At 42.3% G+C, this 16,704-nt stretch overlaps 1 protein-coding gene across 1 annotated transcript; it reads right to left on the bottom strand.

The window, feature by feature from the left end:
• Nucleotides 1-542: 542 nt before the first annotated feature.
• FZD10 (frizzled class receptor 10) lies at nt 543-6,527 on the bottom strand. The gene has a single exon (XM_075110301.1). It carries the CDS (start codon nt 5,398-5,400, stop codon nt 3,643-3,645), a length of 1,758 nt encoding a protein of 585 aa, XP_074966402.1. The 5' UTR covers nt 5,401-6,527; the 3' UTR covers nt 543-3,642.
• Nucleotides 6,528-16,704: the final 10,177 nt, after the last annotated feature.

Here is a 16,704-nt window from a genome sequence, read left to right as displayed (position 1 = left end):
CTCTGGGCTTGCATTCCTTCCTCAAGAATTTGCTATGGAGTGACTGAATTGTTAATATATCCACATATAGATTGTTTTCTTAAAAGTCTACTGAGAAACAAATACCCAATAGGCCTTGACAGTACCTAGAGAAAGATCCTATAAAATTTGACAAATAAAAATACAAACATGATTTTATTAACATACAAAATTACTGCCAAAAGTAAAGAAGTTTAATATAGAATATTTCTGTGATATTTTCTTCTTAAAGACTTTTTGGTATTATTATCATCATAATTTGATTGATGATCACCAAATTATCATCATCATCATCATAATTTAACTAATGTGCAGATTTCTAAGGCGAGAATAAAACTCTGAAATTATTAATAATGTTACAGTAAATCACTGAAATGTTGTGAAAATAAGTATATCACTTTCCCTTAACAGTTGTAAGCTTCCAATTCCTTAAGTAGCGACACAACTTCAACATTAAACTGTTAAGACTGTTAGCACTTACGGGCCAGTAAGAAGTACCATTTCTGAATTAATTAGTTCTTAAGATGCCCTTAAAGACTCTGCTGCATTTACAGTACATTAGTCCTGACGCAATGAAATCAGCCTCATTACATACTCAAAGACTCTAGTTTGCTTACCAGTACAAAAACTCAAAACCTGAATAACTGCAAAGCTGAAATAAAACCTAAATTCTTAGTTTACAATGTGGCAAGTATCTATTTGTAACGTGATGCATCTAGCCAAGCATTCGTGTCTGGCATTTTCACAGAAGAACTTGCAGTCTGCGCTGGTGACAATGAAGGGCCTAAGCTGACAACTGATTAAACTCAGAATGGCAGCAGGAATTCAGCCACTGCTGAACATCTTTCTTCATATTTTTTTTTTCCGCTTCCAGAATCCTGGTAGCAGACTGTAAAAACGCATGAGCAGACTGTAAAAATCCATGATCAGCAATGAAAGCGAATCATTTTCTATAGTCTACAAAAACAGTGAGGTGTTTATTTCAGTGGCTAATGCATTTTAGAGTGAAGCCTGAAACCATTCTCTAAACAAATCTGTGTCTAGTAAAACCATCACTAACCTTCATGTCAGAGACGAAATGTGTGTGAAGCAGATACGTTACTGGCCAGGTGAGACGCGTAATTTCAGCAACCTGGTCTAGTGGAAAGTGTCCCCGCTCATGGCAGGGGGTTGGAACTAGATGACCTTTAAGGTCCCTTCCAACCCAAACCAGTCCATGATTCTATAATTCTACAATAACGACACACATGTTTGAAGGATTCCTGTAGCAATTTGTCATACACAGATTATTTAAAGCCTTTGTATTTCTCGGGATCTAATGTAGTTGATCTTAATTAGAACATGTACAGATGCAAAGGCATTCATACAGTGGTTTCAGAAGTGGATTTGTTTAGTGCAATGTCCTACTTCGGCTCCAGCAGGATTAACTTCCAGGGCATCTAAAAGCTGTGTATCAAACAGAGGCACATAGGCACAAAGGGGGAAAAATCTACTTCCTCTTCCCCCAAAAGATAAATTGTATATTGAAATCTGCTTTGCATATGTGCATTTTAGACTTAAAGATTATTAAGAATACCTGCAACATCATTTTTGTCATTCAAGTTCCTAGTCATTGCTAGAAGCATTTAAAAATTCTACAAGACAAGAATCTGTAGCACTGCACAGATAAATTGCAAACGCAGGCGACTAAAAAAGATCCTTTTGTTATAAAGTTCCTAGCCACAAGATGTGCCACGGGGATCCTCGCCCTACCCAAGTCCATGCAGACCTCTCTTCTTTCTATGGGATACCCGATAGATGGTTTTCTAGAACAGCCGGCATGAGAAAGTGAGGTTATGTTACTCACACACCAGGTGATCACACAGCCTGTTAGTCACCTGCATGGAAAACCTCAGGTTCATACAAAATAGCGCTCCACTAAAAACTTTTTGAAAATGTACTTACAATCTTAACTTTATCAGGCAGCTTTCCTAAAGTAGTATTCAAATTCTGTATTTCCCCTCTTCTTTCTCCCCACCTTCCCGCAGTGTTTCCCCACATCATAGTGATACTGTCAGTAGCGTTAGAGGGGGAAAAAAACCCTGAAGAGTAGAGACAGAATTGTATTCAAACTGCGCTCAAGCGAGGCAGCTAATTTTAACATGCTGAACATACCCTATGCAAATTTTAAAGGGGTGTTAACCAAGGATCATTGTTGTAATCTCGGTGCTTTGTAAACACGGTACTACTCCACATCACTGCAGGTTTTTTACATCACTAAAGCGTCTTCCCATTCAGTTTTCTCCGTTGCAGAGGTTCACAGAAAGATGCACCTTCAAAATCCATTTATTTAATTCCAACTTTCGATTTCTTCCGAGTAAATTATTGTTCTATCTGCTTGTACTTGCAGGCCAGTATAACAACTATTATATTCGAAGCGTGCTTTTATCAAATAATTGAGAAAACAAGCTTATTAACCACAAAGCACATCAGAGGAAGTTTAGAACACACAAAATTATCAAACTAAAGAACATATTTTATTTTTAATAAAATAGTGGAGCATGAAAAATAATTGTATATTACAAGTATATACAGCACAAAACTGTGCACCCCCAGCACAGTAAAGAGCATCACTCTATACAAAGCTTCCCTTTGCAGAATCTAGTGCTTCTTGATCTATTCATAGTGAGAATTTGTTTAACAATAGAAAGAGTCAATAAGCCCTTTGGGTCTCTTTGAATTGACACCCCCCCTTTTTTTTTTTTTTTTTTCACAAATCAGTCCAAACGTGTATAACATTGGCTTGATTTCCATTAAAAAGCCACAAAATGTAACACTAAAGGGTTTCTGAGGACTAGACCTCTTGGTTCTTTTGTTAAGAGACTTCTTTTGTTGTCTTTATGTACAGCAAAATACTTGTTTCTCTTTTCATGTCATGGTAAGAAAAAAAAAATGTATTGCACATTATTCTTATTCACAAAGTTTGTGTCTGGTGCAGGAAGTTTCTCTTTTAGTGAAAGAATATTGGTGAGCGATATAGATTGAAACTATTTTTAGGCACTCCAAACCCACTAGGCTGAGAAGAGTTGTAAAGGATTTCTCTCTCTTTTTTTTTTTTTTTTTTTTTTAAGTTAGCACAGCGGTTGCTTTCACAGACAACACACTGACTGAAGACAGGCCTCTTTGGGACCTTGGTTTCCCTAAAGAGACAATGCTCGCTTGGGCACTTTTAAAATAGAAATCGTTGCTCCATAAAACCTGACTATACCTTGTTACTCAAAAACTTGTAGGAAATCCAACTCAGCTACATGAAAGAGTTAAATAGGGTGTTGGTTTGTTTGTTTCTTTTTTTTTTTTAAATATATATAAATCTGAGGGTTGGATGAAGTACTTAACTATACATTAGTAACAGAAGAGACCGTTCTAATTCACAATATTTCTTTCACTGAAAACCTTTCCGTAAGTACATTTACCTTCAGTTTTCCACCAGCTCCTGAACTCAGCGTGATACATTATTTGCCAGGAGATATTAAACTGTTGTCTGACAAAAAAAAAAAAAAAGCACGATTTATTATTTAATTTCTGGCTGCTACTGTGGACATTTGTAAGTCTGTAAGGTGAGGTACAGTCTTTTCTAAAACCTGGTCACACACAAGTGGGTGGTTGTAATGTCGACTCAAATTTCGCAAGGTGAGTTTTCTGTGGATGTTGAGGTTTTTTGTAGATTCCGCTACTTGTAATAACACTTGCAGGTTTTCTCCTACTTCTCTTCTTTAGTCTTCGACTACAAACATTTTGCCAGGACTGAAGAGTCTTGGAAGTCCAGATCCACATACCGCTAGTAATGCCCACAACTAACAACATAAAAATTTTGACCATAAAAATTTCTACTGCTGGAATAGAGTTATTCATCATGCAGTCTAAATTTTTAGTCTGATTGTTCATCTTGCATTTCTGTTGAGTTGCCACAATTTTCCAATAATCCATATTGAGTCTTTCATAAAAATAGCAAGCTATCACACAGGTTGCAGGCACTGTGTACAAGACTGAGAAGACACCGATCCTGACCATAAGTTTCTCCAACTTGTCAGTATTTTCTCCACCTGTTTTCATCACCCTCCTGATATGAAAAAGGGCCACGAAACCAGAAAGAATAAAAGAAGTGCCAATGATTAGATAACAAGCCAAAGGAATGAGTACAAACCCCGTCAAGGCATTCACATCCATGCTTCCGACATAGCACAACCCTGTCAGCTCATCGCCAGCCACCCTTCTCATAACTAGGATCATTATGGTCTTCACAGCTGGAACGGCCCATGCTGCCAAGTGGAAGTAGCTACTGTTTGCTTCAATCGCTTCATGTCCCCATTTTTTCCCAGCTGCTAGAAACCAAGTTAAAGTCAAGATTACCCACCACAAGGAACTTGCCATACCAAAGTAATACAGAACCAGGAACACAATGGTGCAGCCAGTGCTCTCCAGTCCTTCCTGGATGACATAGAGTTGGCCGCTGTCCCTATCACAGGCAATACTTTCAGCACCTGAAAAGAGGCGAATAATGTACCCCACTGAGTAGACACAGTAGCACATGGAGAGGAAGATAATGGGCCTCTCGGGGTACTTGAAACGCTGAGGATCTATCAGAAAAGTGAGTACAGTAAAAGCACTGGAAAAGAAGCACAGAATGGACCAGATGGCAATCCAAATGACAGCAAATTGCTTGTCATCCTTGCTCCAGTAAACATCAACCCCTGGAGTGCAGAGCGGCGCGCAGGAAGCGCTCTTTTCCACATGGTGGAACTTGCCAGGATTTTCACAGGAGGTTCTGCTGAGGCTGTCCTTGTGCTGCTGCAGATCGTGGCCACTGCTGGGCCTCTGTGGCCGAAACATGGGTGGCAGCATGCTGGATCCTCTGGGCGGCTCATCTGACCCGTTGTTGGGGGCTTCCATGCACAGGTAATTGGGGTCGTTCTTGTTGGGCAGTTTGCTGCAGTCTAAGGAGTCCGGCCATTTAAAATTGAACTGCTCCATAATAGGAGAGCATTTCAGCCTCGCCTGCTCGCACATAACCCTGCAGGCTGGGATTGGCGTAGAAACCTGCTCGGTGCACATAGGGGCGTAGAGGGAGCAGAGGAAAAATTTCAGGTGGCTGTGGCAGCCGTACTCCACCAAGGGGGCAAACTCGTGCAGCTGAATGGCAGCTTCCCTCTGGTTTTCGTGTCCCATCAGGTTCGGCATCCTCGTCATGTTGTACCCTATATCCTTGCACATGGGGATCTCTATCGGCTGGCACCTCCCGTCACCGGGGCGGTCAATGTCTATGGAGCTTATCCCCGCGCAGAAGCAGGTCAGCCAGCAGAGCACCAGGAGAGTCTGCACCGCGTCCCTGGCCGCTGGCCCCATGGCGGCGGCGCGGGGGGGCTCCGGCCGCGGGGGGCTCCGGCCGTCACTTCAGCGGCCGCACGGCCCCTGCCCGGGACCGCAGCGCCCCCGGCCTCGGCGGCGGAGCCCGGCGGCGGAGGAGGGCGGCAGGCAGGGCGGCATAGCCCGGCCCACGGCCGCGGGCAGCCCCGCGCCCCTCCGCGCCGCTCCGCGCCGCTCAGCGCCCCGTAGCGCCCCGCAGCATCGGCCCCGCCGGCGGGCAGGCCACTTCGCCAACAGCCAGGCGAAGGCAAAGTACCCCCAGTCCACAGATGCGCCGCAAAACTTACTGCGGGGAGCCCAGCAACTTTCTTTTCCCCGGGCTTCCACTTTTGCGATCCGTCTTTCCGCCACCCTTCCTCCTCTTCCTCCTCCCCGCCGCCGCCTCCGCGAAGCGCGGGCAGAGCGATGCCGGAGGGCTTCGGGGCCGGGCAGACCCGAGCGATCACTGCTTCAACTTGCACATGTCCCGGGCGGCTTCTTGGTGCGGCGGGTTCCTCCGGGGGTTTTCCTCTTCCTAGAACGGGTCACAGCTCCGCACTTTCTTGCCGAGAGGTGGGGATTGGCTTATCCGAGTGTTGGATAAAGGAGGAGGAGGAGAAAATAGCTAAGCCATTGAAGAGGGGGGCCCTAAAAAATCCCCCCCTTTCTCGCCGCCCTCTGCTCCGGGTGTGCAATAGGTCGGCAGAGCGGGGCTGCTCGGGCCGGGGGGGTCTGTGCGCCGGCCCCGCTCCCCCCGCCTTAGCAGGAACTCCTGGGGCTGGAGCAGCTGGGGCTTTTAGGGGGCGGTTGAGTCCAAGGATAAAATGGAAAGAGAAAAAAAAAAAAAAAAACCTGTGCAGGATCCGCCTTGCATACGACATCCACTTTGCATGAGAAAGGTGAAGCTGACACGGTGATTACTTTCCAATCACTCGGAACGCCTTGAAACCTCCTTAAGGACCCCTACAGGTTTTCCTTGATCAGCACAGATTAGAAAAAGCCCCATTTGTTTCTCTCTCCTTCTGTCTTTCTTTCCTTTCTCCTTTCCCTGCCGTTGCCCGCCCTCGAAAGTTTAGCAAGACCCCGTCTCCCGCAGGCCCGGCCCAGCCCCCCCGCTCAGGTGGGAAGCCGGGCAGGGCTGCAGGCTCCGGGGGGGCTGACGGTGGTGCCCCCCTGGCTGCCTTCACTAGAGAGGGGGGGCCACGATTCAGCAGGGAGGATGTGGGGAGGAGGATGCATTTTATGGCGAGTGCTATAAACTCCTCGCTGCCAGGGTCATAAAATACGGCCGCTTTCAGCCTGGAATCTCAGCTGTTTTCAAATGTCGTGCTTTGTCTCGAATTCCTAAATGAACAGGACAGGCAGGATTGCTGAAAAAGTACCTGATTATGGTTTTAATCACAGTATGGCATCACTCGAAAAGTAGCCTGCCTTTCTTTTTTTCCCCTTTTTTTTTCTTTTCCTTAAGTAAGAAACCCTAAGAGGACTAGAGACATACCCTTGGGAAAGTTACTTCATCCACTATAGAAAAGATACTTACAGATTTTGGAGACGGAGATCATTCTAAAGGGAGTTGTGTTTACTTTCTAAGTTAAGATCCGAGATTTATTTTGCTTATTGGTCTGTCAGAGCTAGAAGGAGGAAGTTAAATCCCAAGCCAAACTGTAATTCGCAATTTTACAGACCGAAAAGAGGAGCACTGTGATCAGAAGTCAAAAGGTTAGATCTACGTCGTCTTCGTCCCCCGCCCCCCCCCCCCTTTGAACTTAGTTTTAGCGAACATATTAATGAAGAAGGAAAATCTCTCTTTCTCTTCATTCCTGCTCGCCCACACAAACTGGGCTCCTCTCCATTAGTGCCTGTTTCTTATCGAAATGAACATGGATTCTCCTGGAAACTACCAAATCCCGCAGGGTCAGAGTTAATACCCCACCAGGCTCTAGAAAGGAAACTGTTGGCTTCCTCAGTTGTGATAAGGGTGAAATGGATCCAAGCAAGGACAACAAACCAGGGCTAATGTTTGTCTTTGAAAACCTCGAAGATGTGCTAGATTTTGCCTAGAAGTAAAAGCTACCATAAAAATGTTTTAAAACAGTAGTCCTTCCTTTTGTGGCTTTTCAGTGGATCAAGGGGATCGTACTTGGAAAGTCGTGGTCTTGGGGGCTGACCTTTCCTTGGGCACTTTCAGAAAAAGCGGGCAGTGTTATGTGCGAAAAAAAGCTTTATTTATTTTAGTGTGTCTGTGTGCCTGTCTGTGTGTGAGAGTGTGTGTGTGCTGGGGCATTTCCATTCTTCATTAATCTCAGCCTGTTTTCTTAGTATTTGTATGCATCCTGATTCCTCTTCTAGAGAGCTCAGCTGGGGGTGGTAGGGAAGTGTGGGGAAGGCTTTGACAAGGGACAAGTAATTCTAGTTTAAAAAGTAGAATTTAAATAATAAGACAAGTAGAATTTAAATAATGCCTAAGATGAACATATTCAATATTTGTTTTGTTCAACTTGATTGTTTGGGAGCTTGTTTTTCTTTTTTTTTTTTCTCCAACTAGAATTTTTGAAAAGCATATTATATCACCATTCACATTCCTCTAGAAAAAATAGGTGAGATAAACCACGGCCTGTTTTCCTCTATAGCACTGATAGCAACCTTTTTCCCCTAAGAGGCAAAAAGAAATACAAATGAAAGTGAGGAAAAAAAAAGGAGGGGGGAACCCCAACCTTTGCAGTTGTGTCTCTGTTAGCTGATCTTTTATGTGCCAATTTGAAATCAGCCTTGTTTTTCTAGCCATTATTTTAGCCAATGCATCCTGCTTTAGATCATATATTTTACTTTCTCTATTTTTAAAGAGCTATCTAGGGGCATCTGCCGTTCAACGAGCTTGAGTCAGTGAAACTAACAAATAGAACATTATTACAGAAAAACGAGAGTGCTGAGAAATCAGCAACTGGAAGATACCTCTGTAACTAATAAATGAAAAGAGCCTTTTGATGGCTCCAGCTGAAAAGATATTTTATTTTATTTTTTTTCCTCCTGTGTGTGGGATTTGAGATGTGTGATTCTATGGAGCAGCCAGGCACCCCTGCTGCTAGGCCCTGGCTAGGAGTTGGCCCCCCTCTGGCAAATGTTATGGAGAATTGGGAGGAATTTTATGGCTGTCTTTTCCCTCAGCTCTTTTTTCTTTTGTCTTCTTTGAAGAATGACTTTAGACATTTTATTTACATATTTAACCATGGATGAAAGAGGAAAAAGAAAGCATTTGGGCCGTTGTGGGAATAGTGATATGTTTAAATTAATGGAAATCTTATTAGACTTCTAAAATTTTAAGCAAAAGATTTTTAATGAAACTTTATAATTAAACATGATTTCAAATAATGTGCCAACTCACAGGAAAGATGCATTTCTCCCTCCAGCTATCCAACTCCCCACCTCCCAAAAATGTGCAGAGGAATCAGCTGTATCTTAAAGTCCAGCTCTTCTTCTGTCCCGTAAGCAAAAGATTAAAAAGCTTGAATATTTAAGAAGGCATGTCATAATTCAAACCGTAACTAAATATTTTGTAGGTAAAGCAAACCATAAACAAGGCAAGAAAAAAAGACACCACCACCCCTCATCCCTGTGATGGCAAAGTTTAATGCTGTGTAATCTGTTGCAATGACAGTGTAATAAAATACTTTGATATGGGTAATGGTGAAAATCAAAGTTGCATCTATTCCATACATGTTAGAGTCAATGGAAATTACAGTGCTAGGCAAGGTTTTCTGAAATGGGATTAAAGAGAACCCAAATAATCCCTTTGAGATAAAATGTTCTGACACTTCAGCAGTAAAGAGAAATGAAATGATAGGCTTGGGGAGTTGAAGAGTTAATTAACACATTAAAGATTTCTAGTAAAATAGTCTAAATTACTTACGATGAACAATAGTGTGTTATGACAGGACATGAACTGATACTGACAGTCTTCTGTTTAAGAAGTCTGTCGCTGTAACTGTTTTCTCAGGCTTAATATTTTTGGCCGGCTGTTTATTACACAAAAAATAGAGATCAGTTTAATGTTAGTCCCTCCCAGCAATCCTACCCTCATCTATATTTGTATTCATTCATTCAGACACTTTTTGACTGCTTACATCTGATACATGTTTCATTCTGGTAACAAATTCTAACGTATATATTAAAAATAATGTTAGCCATACAGAGGCAGCGACTGTAAAAGAAAAAGATGACACACAAAAAAAGAAAGCCTATAACTATTTTAGCAATTTTATAAGCCTGCCTTGCTTACTGAATTTCCACTAGATGTTCATAAACTTAAATGGCGTGCAGAAAAATGTTTACTCTTTAAACCAAATGGGCTTATTTTTTCCTAGCCACGGAATCTTTGTAGCAGTTTTCCTCCGACATTTAAACAAACACGTCTGCCTAATAGGATGGGCATACTGAGAAATATTCCCAGGCAAGTGCGAATATTCACAATGCACAAAAGTTTTAATTACCTTAGAAAGCCACCATCGCCAACAGTTAAAAGAATTAAAAACAAAAACAAATCATAAATGGATGAGTGGGTTGTATAGTATTGCTCTAATACAATTTAGCTGGCTATTTTAAGGGCACTTCCCTTGAAATGTGGTTTGAAATATTACCAAAGGTTCGACGGGGTGCATTAGTGTGAATTGCAAATCAGAACATTTCTTTAATCCCCTTTTCATGGCCTGGCTTCGGATCAGTGGCATCTAAGGGACTCCCCACTGATTCTGGCTCAGGAGGAACCATTCACTGGGGCAGCTTCCCTCCTCTATTCCCACAGTCCAGAAAACAACACCACAGACAGACACCCTCCAACTAAATTAGATTAAACTCCTTCTCTTCCACACCACATTAGCCTTTTCACTGCCCAAGATTCATTATTCAGCTACTCCTAATTTAAAGATACAGTATTTTTCTCCTCTTAGGAATGAAAACAACAGTCAAAACTAAAGCCAAAGCTGAATAAAAAAATTCCCGGTCAGAAATAAACCCAATAATTCTAAAATTACATAAAGGTAGGAGAATATCCTTTTCACGTGTACTCTAATATTACAGGGACATTATCATTTTAAGGCACAGGCCACAGCAGAAATTTCTATAGAGACTAAAAACAAGGACAGGCCTAGTCAAAAGGAAAATGCAAACTCATTTTCTTTCCTTAAGTACACCATTCGATAAACTTCATTCATGGTTGTTTTTGCATGCACCGTTTGCATATCTTGCAGCCAAATCTAGAGTCGTAAAGTCATAAACTGTAGTGAAAACTGCATATGATAGTGAGGATTAATTAGTTCTCTTCTAGTCACTTCCTGCCTTATTTTACATCCATACCTTCTCCCCTCTTACTTTTCAAGGTAAACCCAATCTTTTTAAAACTCTCTCATTCAGGTATGAGTATGTACCTCTTAACAAATACAAATGCAAGGAGCTGACAATAGGCAGGAGCAGTAAGATCCCAAGCAAGCTGTCTCTTGGGTCCCGAGGGTCTGTCACTGCGCTTGCAGCATCAGGCATTGCAGGCACAGGAACCAGTTCCTAGGAACTCCCAATTCTGGGCACTATTTTATATAGCCTACATTACTTGTGTACCCCCTGGATGGTGCAGAAGGAGAAAAGTGACAATCTCTGGCCCTTAATCTTCTCTGGTGTAAGAAAAAACAAACCACCCTGCTGCAGAAGAATCTTTGCTCCTCATGCTGTTTCATAAAGTATCACAAAAGTATCTTTCCAATGAAATTCCAGTACAAACATTTGCAGCATCTAGCTTGCAGGGAACAGGTAAAATAAATTTAGTTTTGTTCTTCTGGAAGATCCTGAAAGACACTCTCAGTGCCTGCAGCTCCCAGCTGTAGTTTCAGTGCCTCTCTAAATTAGCATCTAGATTACGGAAAGACGACGGGGCAGATGAAAGCAATCTGAAGTACGCGGCAGTATTTCTGACATACGGATGTTATCCTGTTTTACTAGAGTTTGCAGCAGATGAAAGATGCTGCATCTGGCTTTTCTCAGTCCACCAAGACCCTTCATACCTAGCCAATAATCTTGTGGAAATCTCCCTTCTCTGCTAGTAAACTTTTGCAATAGTGTAGTCTTCCTGCTGGCCACGCATCAGATCTCCTGAATATCATTTAATTCAAGTTTCTGACTAATATTGTATCTTTTAATTGCCTATGCAATGCCTTAAGCATTTTGGCACCTCTGGTGCAGGCAGGGACTTTCAGGAGTAAAATGATGTTAATAAATACATTTATTACTGCTGTAGTAGAGGACAGCAAGATCTACTCCCCTAATACTAAATATCACTCCTGAACTTCCAAAGAAATATACGTAAGTCCATTTATCTGAGAGTTACTCTACTTTGCTCACGTGAAAACTTGATGAGAAATGTGAAATTAGGTTTTCTTGGGAAAGTTGCAGGACAGACTTGTACTTTTCAGGCCTAAAATCTCTAAATAAAAGGGTAATGGAGCTACAGCACATGTCTGAGGATTGAGATTTTTGGAGGCTTTTTCTTTTTGCTTTCATGCTTGTTCACCACTTGCTTTGGTGATGGAAGAAACGGCCTGTGGGCATTGATGTAAAAGATAATTTCCAACTGCCTATAGCTGGTGAAGTAGTCACATCCCAGCTTCTGTACCCATCCCATAATATTCAGCACAGACTGGGGACAGGCCAGAAGTAAAGACTTAGAATATGCAATGAGGAAGGGAATGAGGTTTATCAGAGCTGCCAGGGTAAGCAAACGTGAGCTGGAGATCCCTGGTGCTTTGACATGAAGCATTGTTTTCATGCTCAAGCCCAGGATTTAAGAGCCTCAAAGATGCCACAAAGTGTCATTCTGTGTCTGCCTCTTTTACCTAAGTAATCTTTTTTCAGTATCTTAATTCTTAATTTTTTATACTTTTACAACACTTTCTACATCAAAATGTTGTTTAAACCTTTGTAAAGGTCACCAAACTTGTGTACGTAGATGACAAAAAATAGGATTACATATTCCTTTGGTTCTTCTGTAACCAGCCAGATCCAAGAAATCATGAAGATGATGCACTTATCCAGAAACAAACAAAAAACCTGAAAATCAGCATATTTTCAGACTTCTACACTTCTCAGACTTTGTATAATAATTTAAAAAACCCCATCAAACCTAGAAGCTTTGACCTACCAAACTTGAAAAATCTCCCTCATTGAAAATCAGCGACAGCCACACCCTTTAACTCTCTTACATGCTTTTTGCAATATCCCTATTCCAGAAGAAGTTGCATTGTCTTTCATCAGCTGTTCAGCAGCAGGGAGTTGGGATGCAATAGACAAGTCAGTTCTCTTTATCCTGTATCTTCCCAAACCATTCATTATTCTGATATTATTTTCTATGGTCGTTCTCACTTCAGAAGAGTAGTTTATACTTTTACAGTGCCTCACTTCATGATGCCGATATGTTTGTCCCACACAAGAAGAAGAGAACAATTTTAGAGTTTTGTCAGTAGTCTCTAAACTGTCATGCAGGGAAAACTAACATAGTGGCGACCTTGTTGTAGCAATCTAATGCGTTTAAGATGATTTTCTATTTCGGGAGGTAGGCTAAAATTCCTGACCTCCTTCTGTGAACCCTCATGTCTTTTCACCATCTCTAATTTATACTGTTGTCTTAAGGTAATTTTTGTTTCCATTGTATAATAACAGTATCAATTTTAACCTTTAACAGTCCTCGATCCAGTTTTATCTACGTACCTAAATGTCAAATTAATAGTAGTAATAATCCTCAGAGGAGAGATAAAAGCATATTGGAAGAGAGTTGGGAAGTGATTTACAGCCTGATGCAGGGGCCGTTCTGGCCCAACCTCAGCCCCTGAGAGTGTTACAACAGCTGAAATGCAGTAGGTTTCTGATGTGTCCTGCCTTTGTCCTCGTCTTTGACACTCTGTTATGAGCTGAGAGGTCTCAGCCAGCTCCTTTGCCCGCTGCAGAGGGTACCAGCATTCTTACATGTTCATTAAGTAAATGGTAAAGATTTCTCAGGCCCTTTTATGCAACAGAGTTCCTTTATAGCACTGCATGTTATACTGCATTGCACTTCATTGTCCTGGTTTCAGCTGGGATAGAGTTAATTTTCTTCATAGTAGCTAGTATGGGGCTGTGTTTTGGATTTGTGCTAACAACATGGTTGATAATGCAGAGCTGTTTTAGTTGTTGCTAAGTAGAGCTTACACTAGTCAAGGACTTTTTCAGCTTCCCATGCTCTGCCAGGTGCACAAGGGGTTGGGAGGGGACACGGCCGGGACAGTGACCCCAGCTGACCCCAGGGATGTCCCACACCACATGGCGTCAGGCTCAGCATGTAGAGCTGGGGGAGGAGGAGGAAGGGGGGGACGTTCAGAGCGATGGCGTTTGTCTTCCCCAGTCACCGTTACGTGTGATGGAGCCCTGCTGTCCTGGGGATGGCTGAGCACCCCCTGCCTGTGGGGAGGAGGGGATGAATTCCTTGGTTTGCTTTGCTTGTGTGCGCGGCTTTTGCTTTCCCTGTTGAACTGTCTTTATCTCAAACCACGAGTGTCCTCACTTTTACACTTACGATTCTGTCCCCCATCCCACCAGCGGGGAGTGAGCGAGCGGCTGTGGGGTGCTCAGTTGCTGACTGGGGCTAAACCACAGCAGTAAAGGTGGTGGCACTCACAGTAACACCCTCTTCTGGGGTTCTGAATAAAGGTTTTCAAATAATTTTTCATAAGTCAGGTCATAGATGCTTACTCTCCTGATACAAGACTGGTTTTCTTTGATTTATCACATTATCTCTTTGGAAAGTTTTTACTCTGACATTATTTTTTAAAAAATCTGGAAAAAAAATCAGTTTGGAAACCTGCAATGTACCTTCTCTCATGCTTGATATAGACCACTGTAATAAAAACATAGCTTGATGTATCAGCCTTCTTAGCATGTAGAAAACCACAGTAGCATAAGTTGCGTTCCTGTCTCAAGTTCAATTCTCTCTATAAGAGCCTTTTAAAACTGACTGTAATAGAGACTTGTGTTTCTCAGTGTTTTGCAAGTGTGAATTAATTAATGCTTTTAAAATCCTTGTGAGGTATTGTAGGTAAGTCCTTTCATAATCAATATAAAGAAGGGTAAAATGTGATACAAAATATGTACCCTGCATCAGAAACTGAAAGAAGAGCACAGTAAGAATTAAATTCTGTCATTCTAAAACTCTGCTCCCTCTCCTCGGTTAAGCTTTTACTTTCTCAGATGTTTACCAACACCCTTGAGTCACTGGACAACACTCCAAAGCCGGGTCTGAAAGGCACATATGGCGCATGTGGTACATACAGAGTTGGCTATCTTGTCTCTTTGCAACAGTGGATTCTCTGCTGATGAGACCGCATTGCTCTCTACAACTACCTGAAAGGAGGCTGTAGTGAAGTGGGTGTTGGTCTCTTCTCCCAGGTCACTAGCGATAGAATGAGAGGAAATGGCCTCAGGCTGCATCAGGGGAGGTCTAGATTGGATGTTAGGAAAAATGTCTTCACTGCAAGAGCGGTCAGGCATTGGCACAGGCTGCCCAGAGAGGTGGGGCATTGCCATCCTTGGGGGTGTTCAAAAAACGTGTAGACGTGGCACTTTGGGACATGGTTTAGGGGACATGGTAGCGTTGTGTTGACGGTTGGACTTGACGATCCTAGCGGTCTTTTCCAACCTTAATGACTCTGTGATTCTATGATTCTATGACGGTGCAAAATGGAGAGTATGCCCTGGTAACTGCACATTAATTTAGTGCTGGCCAGTTGCTAGTGTGCTGCCTGGCATGTACTTCTTGCTAAGCAAAGTGAAGAAAGCAGAGCGTGCTACTGAAAGTCACTGAATGTCTGTTAGGGAAAAGACAGTCAAGGATTTCTCCAACTACTGCAGCCACACAGCAAATGCATGTGCGTTCTCTGCATCGGTGGAGTACAGGTGTGTGTCAAGCAAGTCTCCTAATGTACTACTGCTGATTCCTGCCTTGCAAACTCAGCAAACAGCCTTCATCATATAGAACAAAATTCAGCTATTTTGGTTAAGCATGCTTAAAAAGAATCAGTGTAAATGAGGAGCTGCCTGAGCACAGTAAAGTTTTGCATCAGTGCAGCTGTAGAAGTGCAGGTCTTCAACAGTGACGCTGTGAACTTTGCTGGCCACTGTCAGCTGAATTGGGCAGTGTAAAGCAGGCCAGAGCACGTACGCTGTTGCAGCCTGAAATGACACGAAGTTTTCTGTTTCAGGTGGATAACCACCACTACAAGGCCCAAACCCTTGGACTGTTGGAAGCGAAGACTTTGCTGTGCTGTTCAGTGGAAGCAGTCACTGGCTTTCCAAATATATATTTCTTCAAACCTATAGCTGTGCCCACTCCTACCATGGCACTGGCCCACACTAAGATGGGTTTGTCTGGGCTTTGCTCCTGCTTCTTGTTTTATGTAAACTTTATTTTCAACTATATTTTTCCTTGTTTCTCACCTCTAGTGTTAGGTGATAATTCTTCAGAATATGGGCAGAATTCAAGAAAACTACTGTGTAAATGGTCTGCGCCCTAAATTTTATCCTCGCCTATACCAGAATAAATCAATATCTACTTGAATTTCACTAGTGCTAGAAGGAGTATCCAGCAATTTGGGCCAAAAGAAATCTGACTTCCATGATGCAGTTATTCTTCTGTGACGGATCTGAGCTAAAATCTAGTAATTCAAAGCTTCCCATACATATATGACAGCTATATGATTTCTCATAGGTATATGTCATTCCACAATGTATAGTACGATATATTGAGGAAGTATCAGCTCCGCGGTAGCTTTGTGTTTTACCCATTCTTACACTGTTCCCTGGGCATCTGTGAGAGGGCACTGTCAGAGACAGGAGATCGTGTTAGGTGGACTTTTGGCTTGACCTGCATATCCATTCTGCATTCATATATTCTTAGGTACCATTAGTGGATGGGATGGGTTTAATCACTGCTGTATGTTGGTCTCGTACATTCTCCATCTGGCATTTTAATTTTAGGGGTGTGATGGCAATTGCACATTCTCTGAAGCAAGCGTGAAAAGTGAGAAATTTAAATACCATTGTTGGAATGCTATTTATTATTGCCAGATCACAAAAAAGAGATGCTTTGTGTATCTCACAAGCAAGAGGCACAAGAGAGACTGATCCAGTAGTTGAGGCAGGCATGTCATATTTCACAAAATGAGTATAAAAGTCACATGTAAAAGTTGGTTCTGTCCAAAAGCCACAGCTGGTGTGTCTGTAGCACAGTCTTCCTCT

The sequence above is a fragment of the Phalacrocorax aristotelis genome, chromosome 15 (assembly GCF_949628215.1).
Source record: "Phalacrocorax aristotelis chromosome 15, bGulAri2.1, whole genome shotgun sequence".
In the NCBI taxonomy this organism is placed as follows: Eukaryota; Metazoa; Chordata; class Aves; order Suliformes; family Phalacrocoracidae; genus Phalacrocorax; species Phalacrocorax aristotelis.
The sequence above is the reverse complement of the archived record's forward strand: the minus strand, read 5'-3'. Positions and strand labels throughout refer to the sequence as shown.

Bases quoted from the DNA above. Each gene is read 5' to 3' on its own strand.
- FZD10 (XM_075110301.1), bottom strand. From the start codon at position 5,400: ATGGGGCCAGCGGCCAGGGACGCGGTGCAGACTCTCCTGGTGCTCTGC.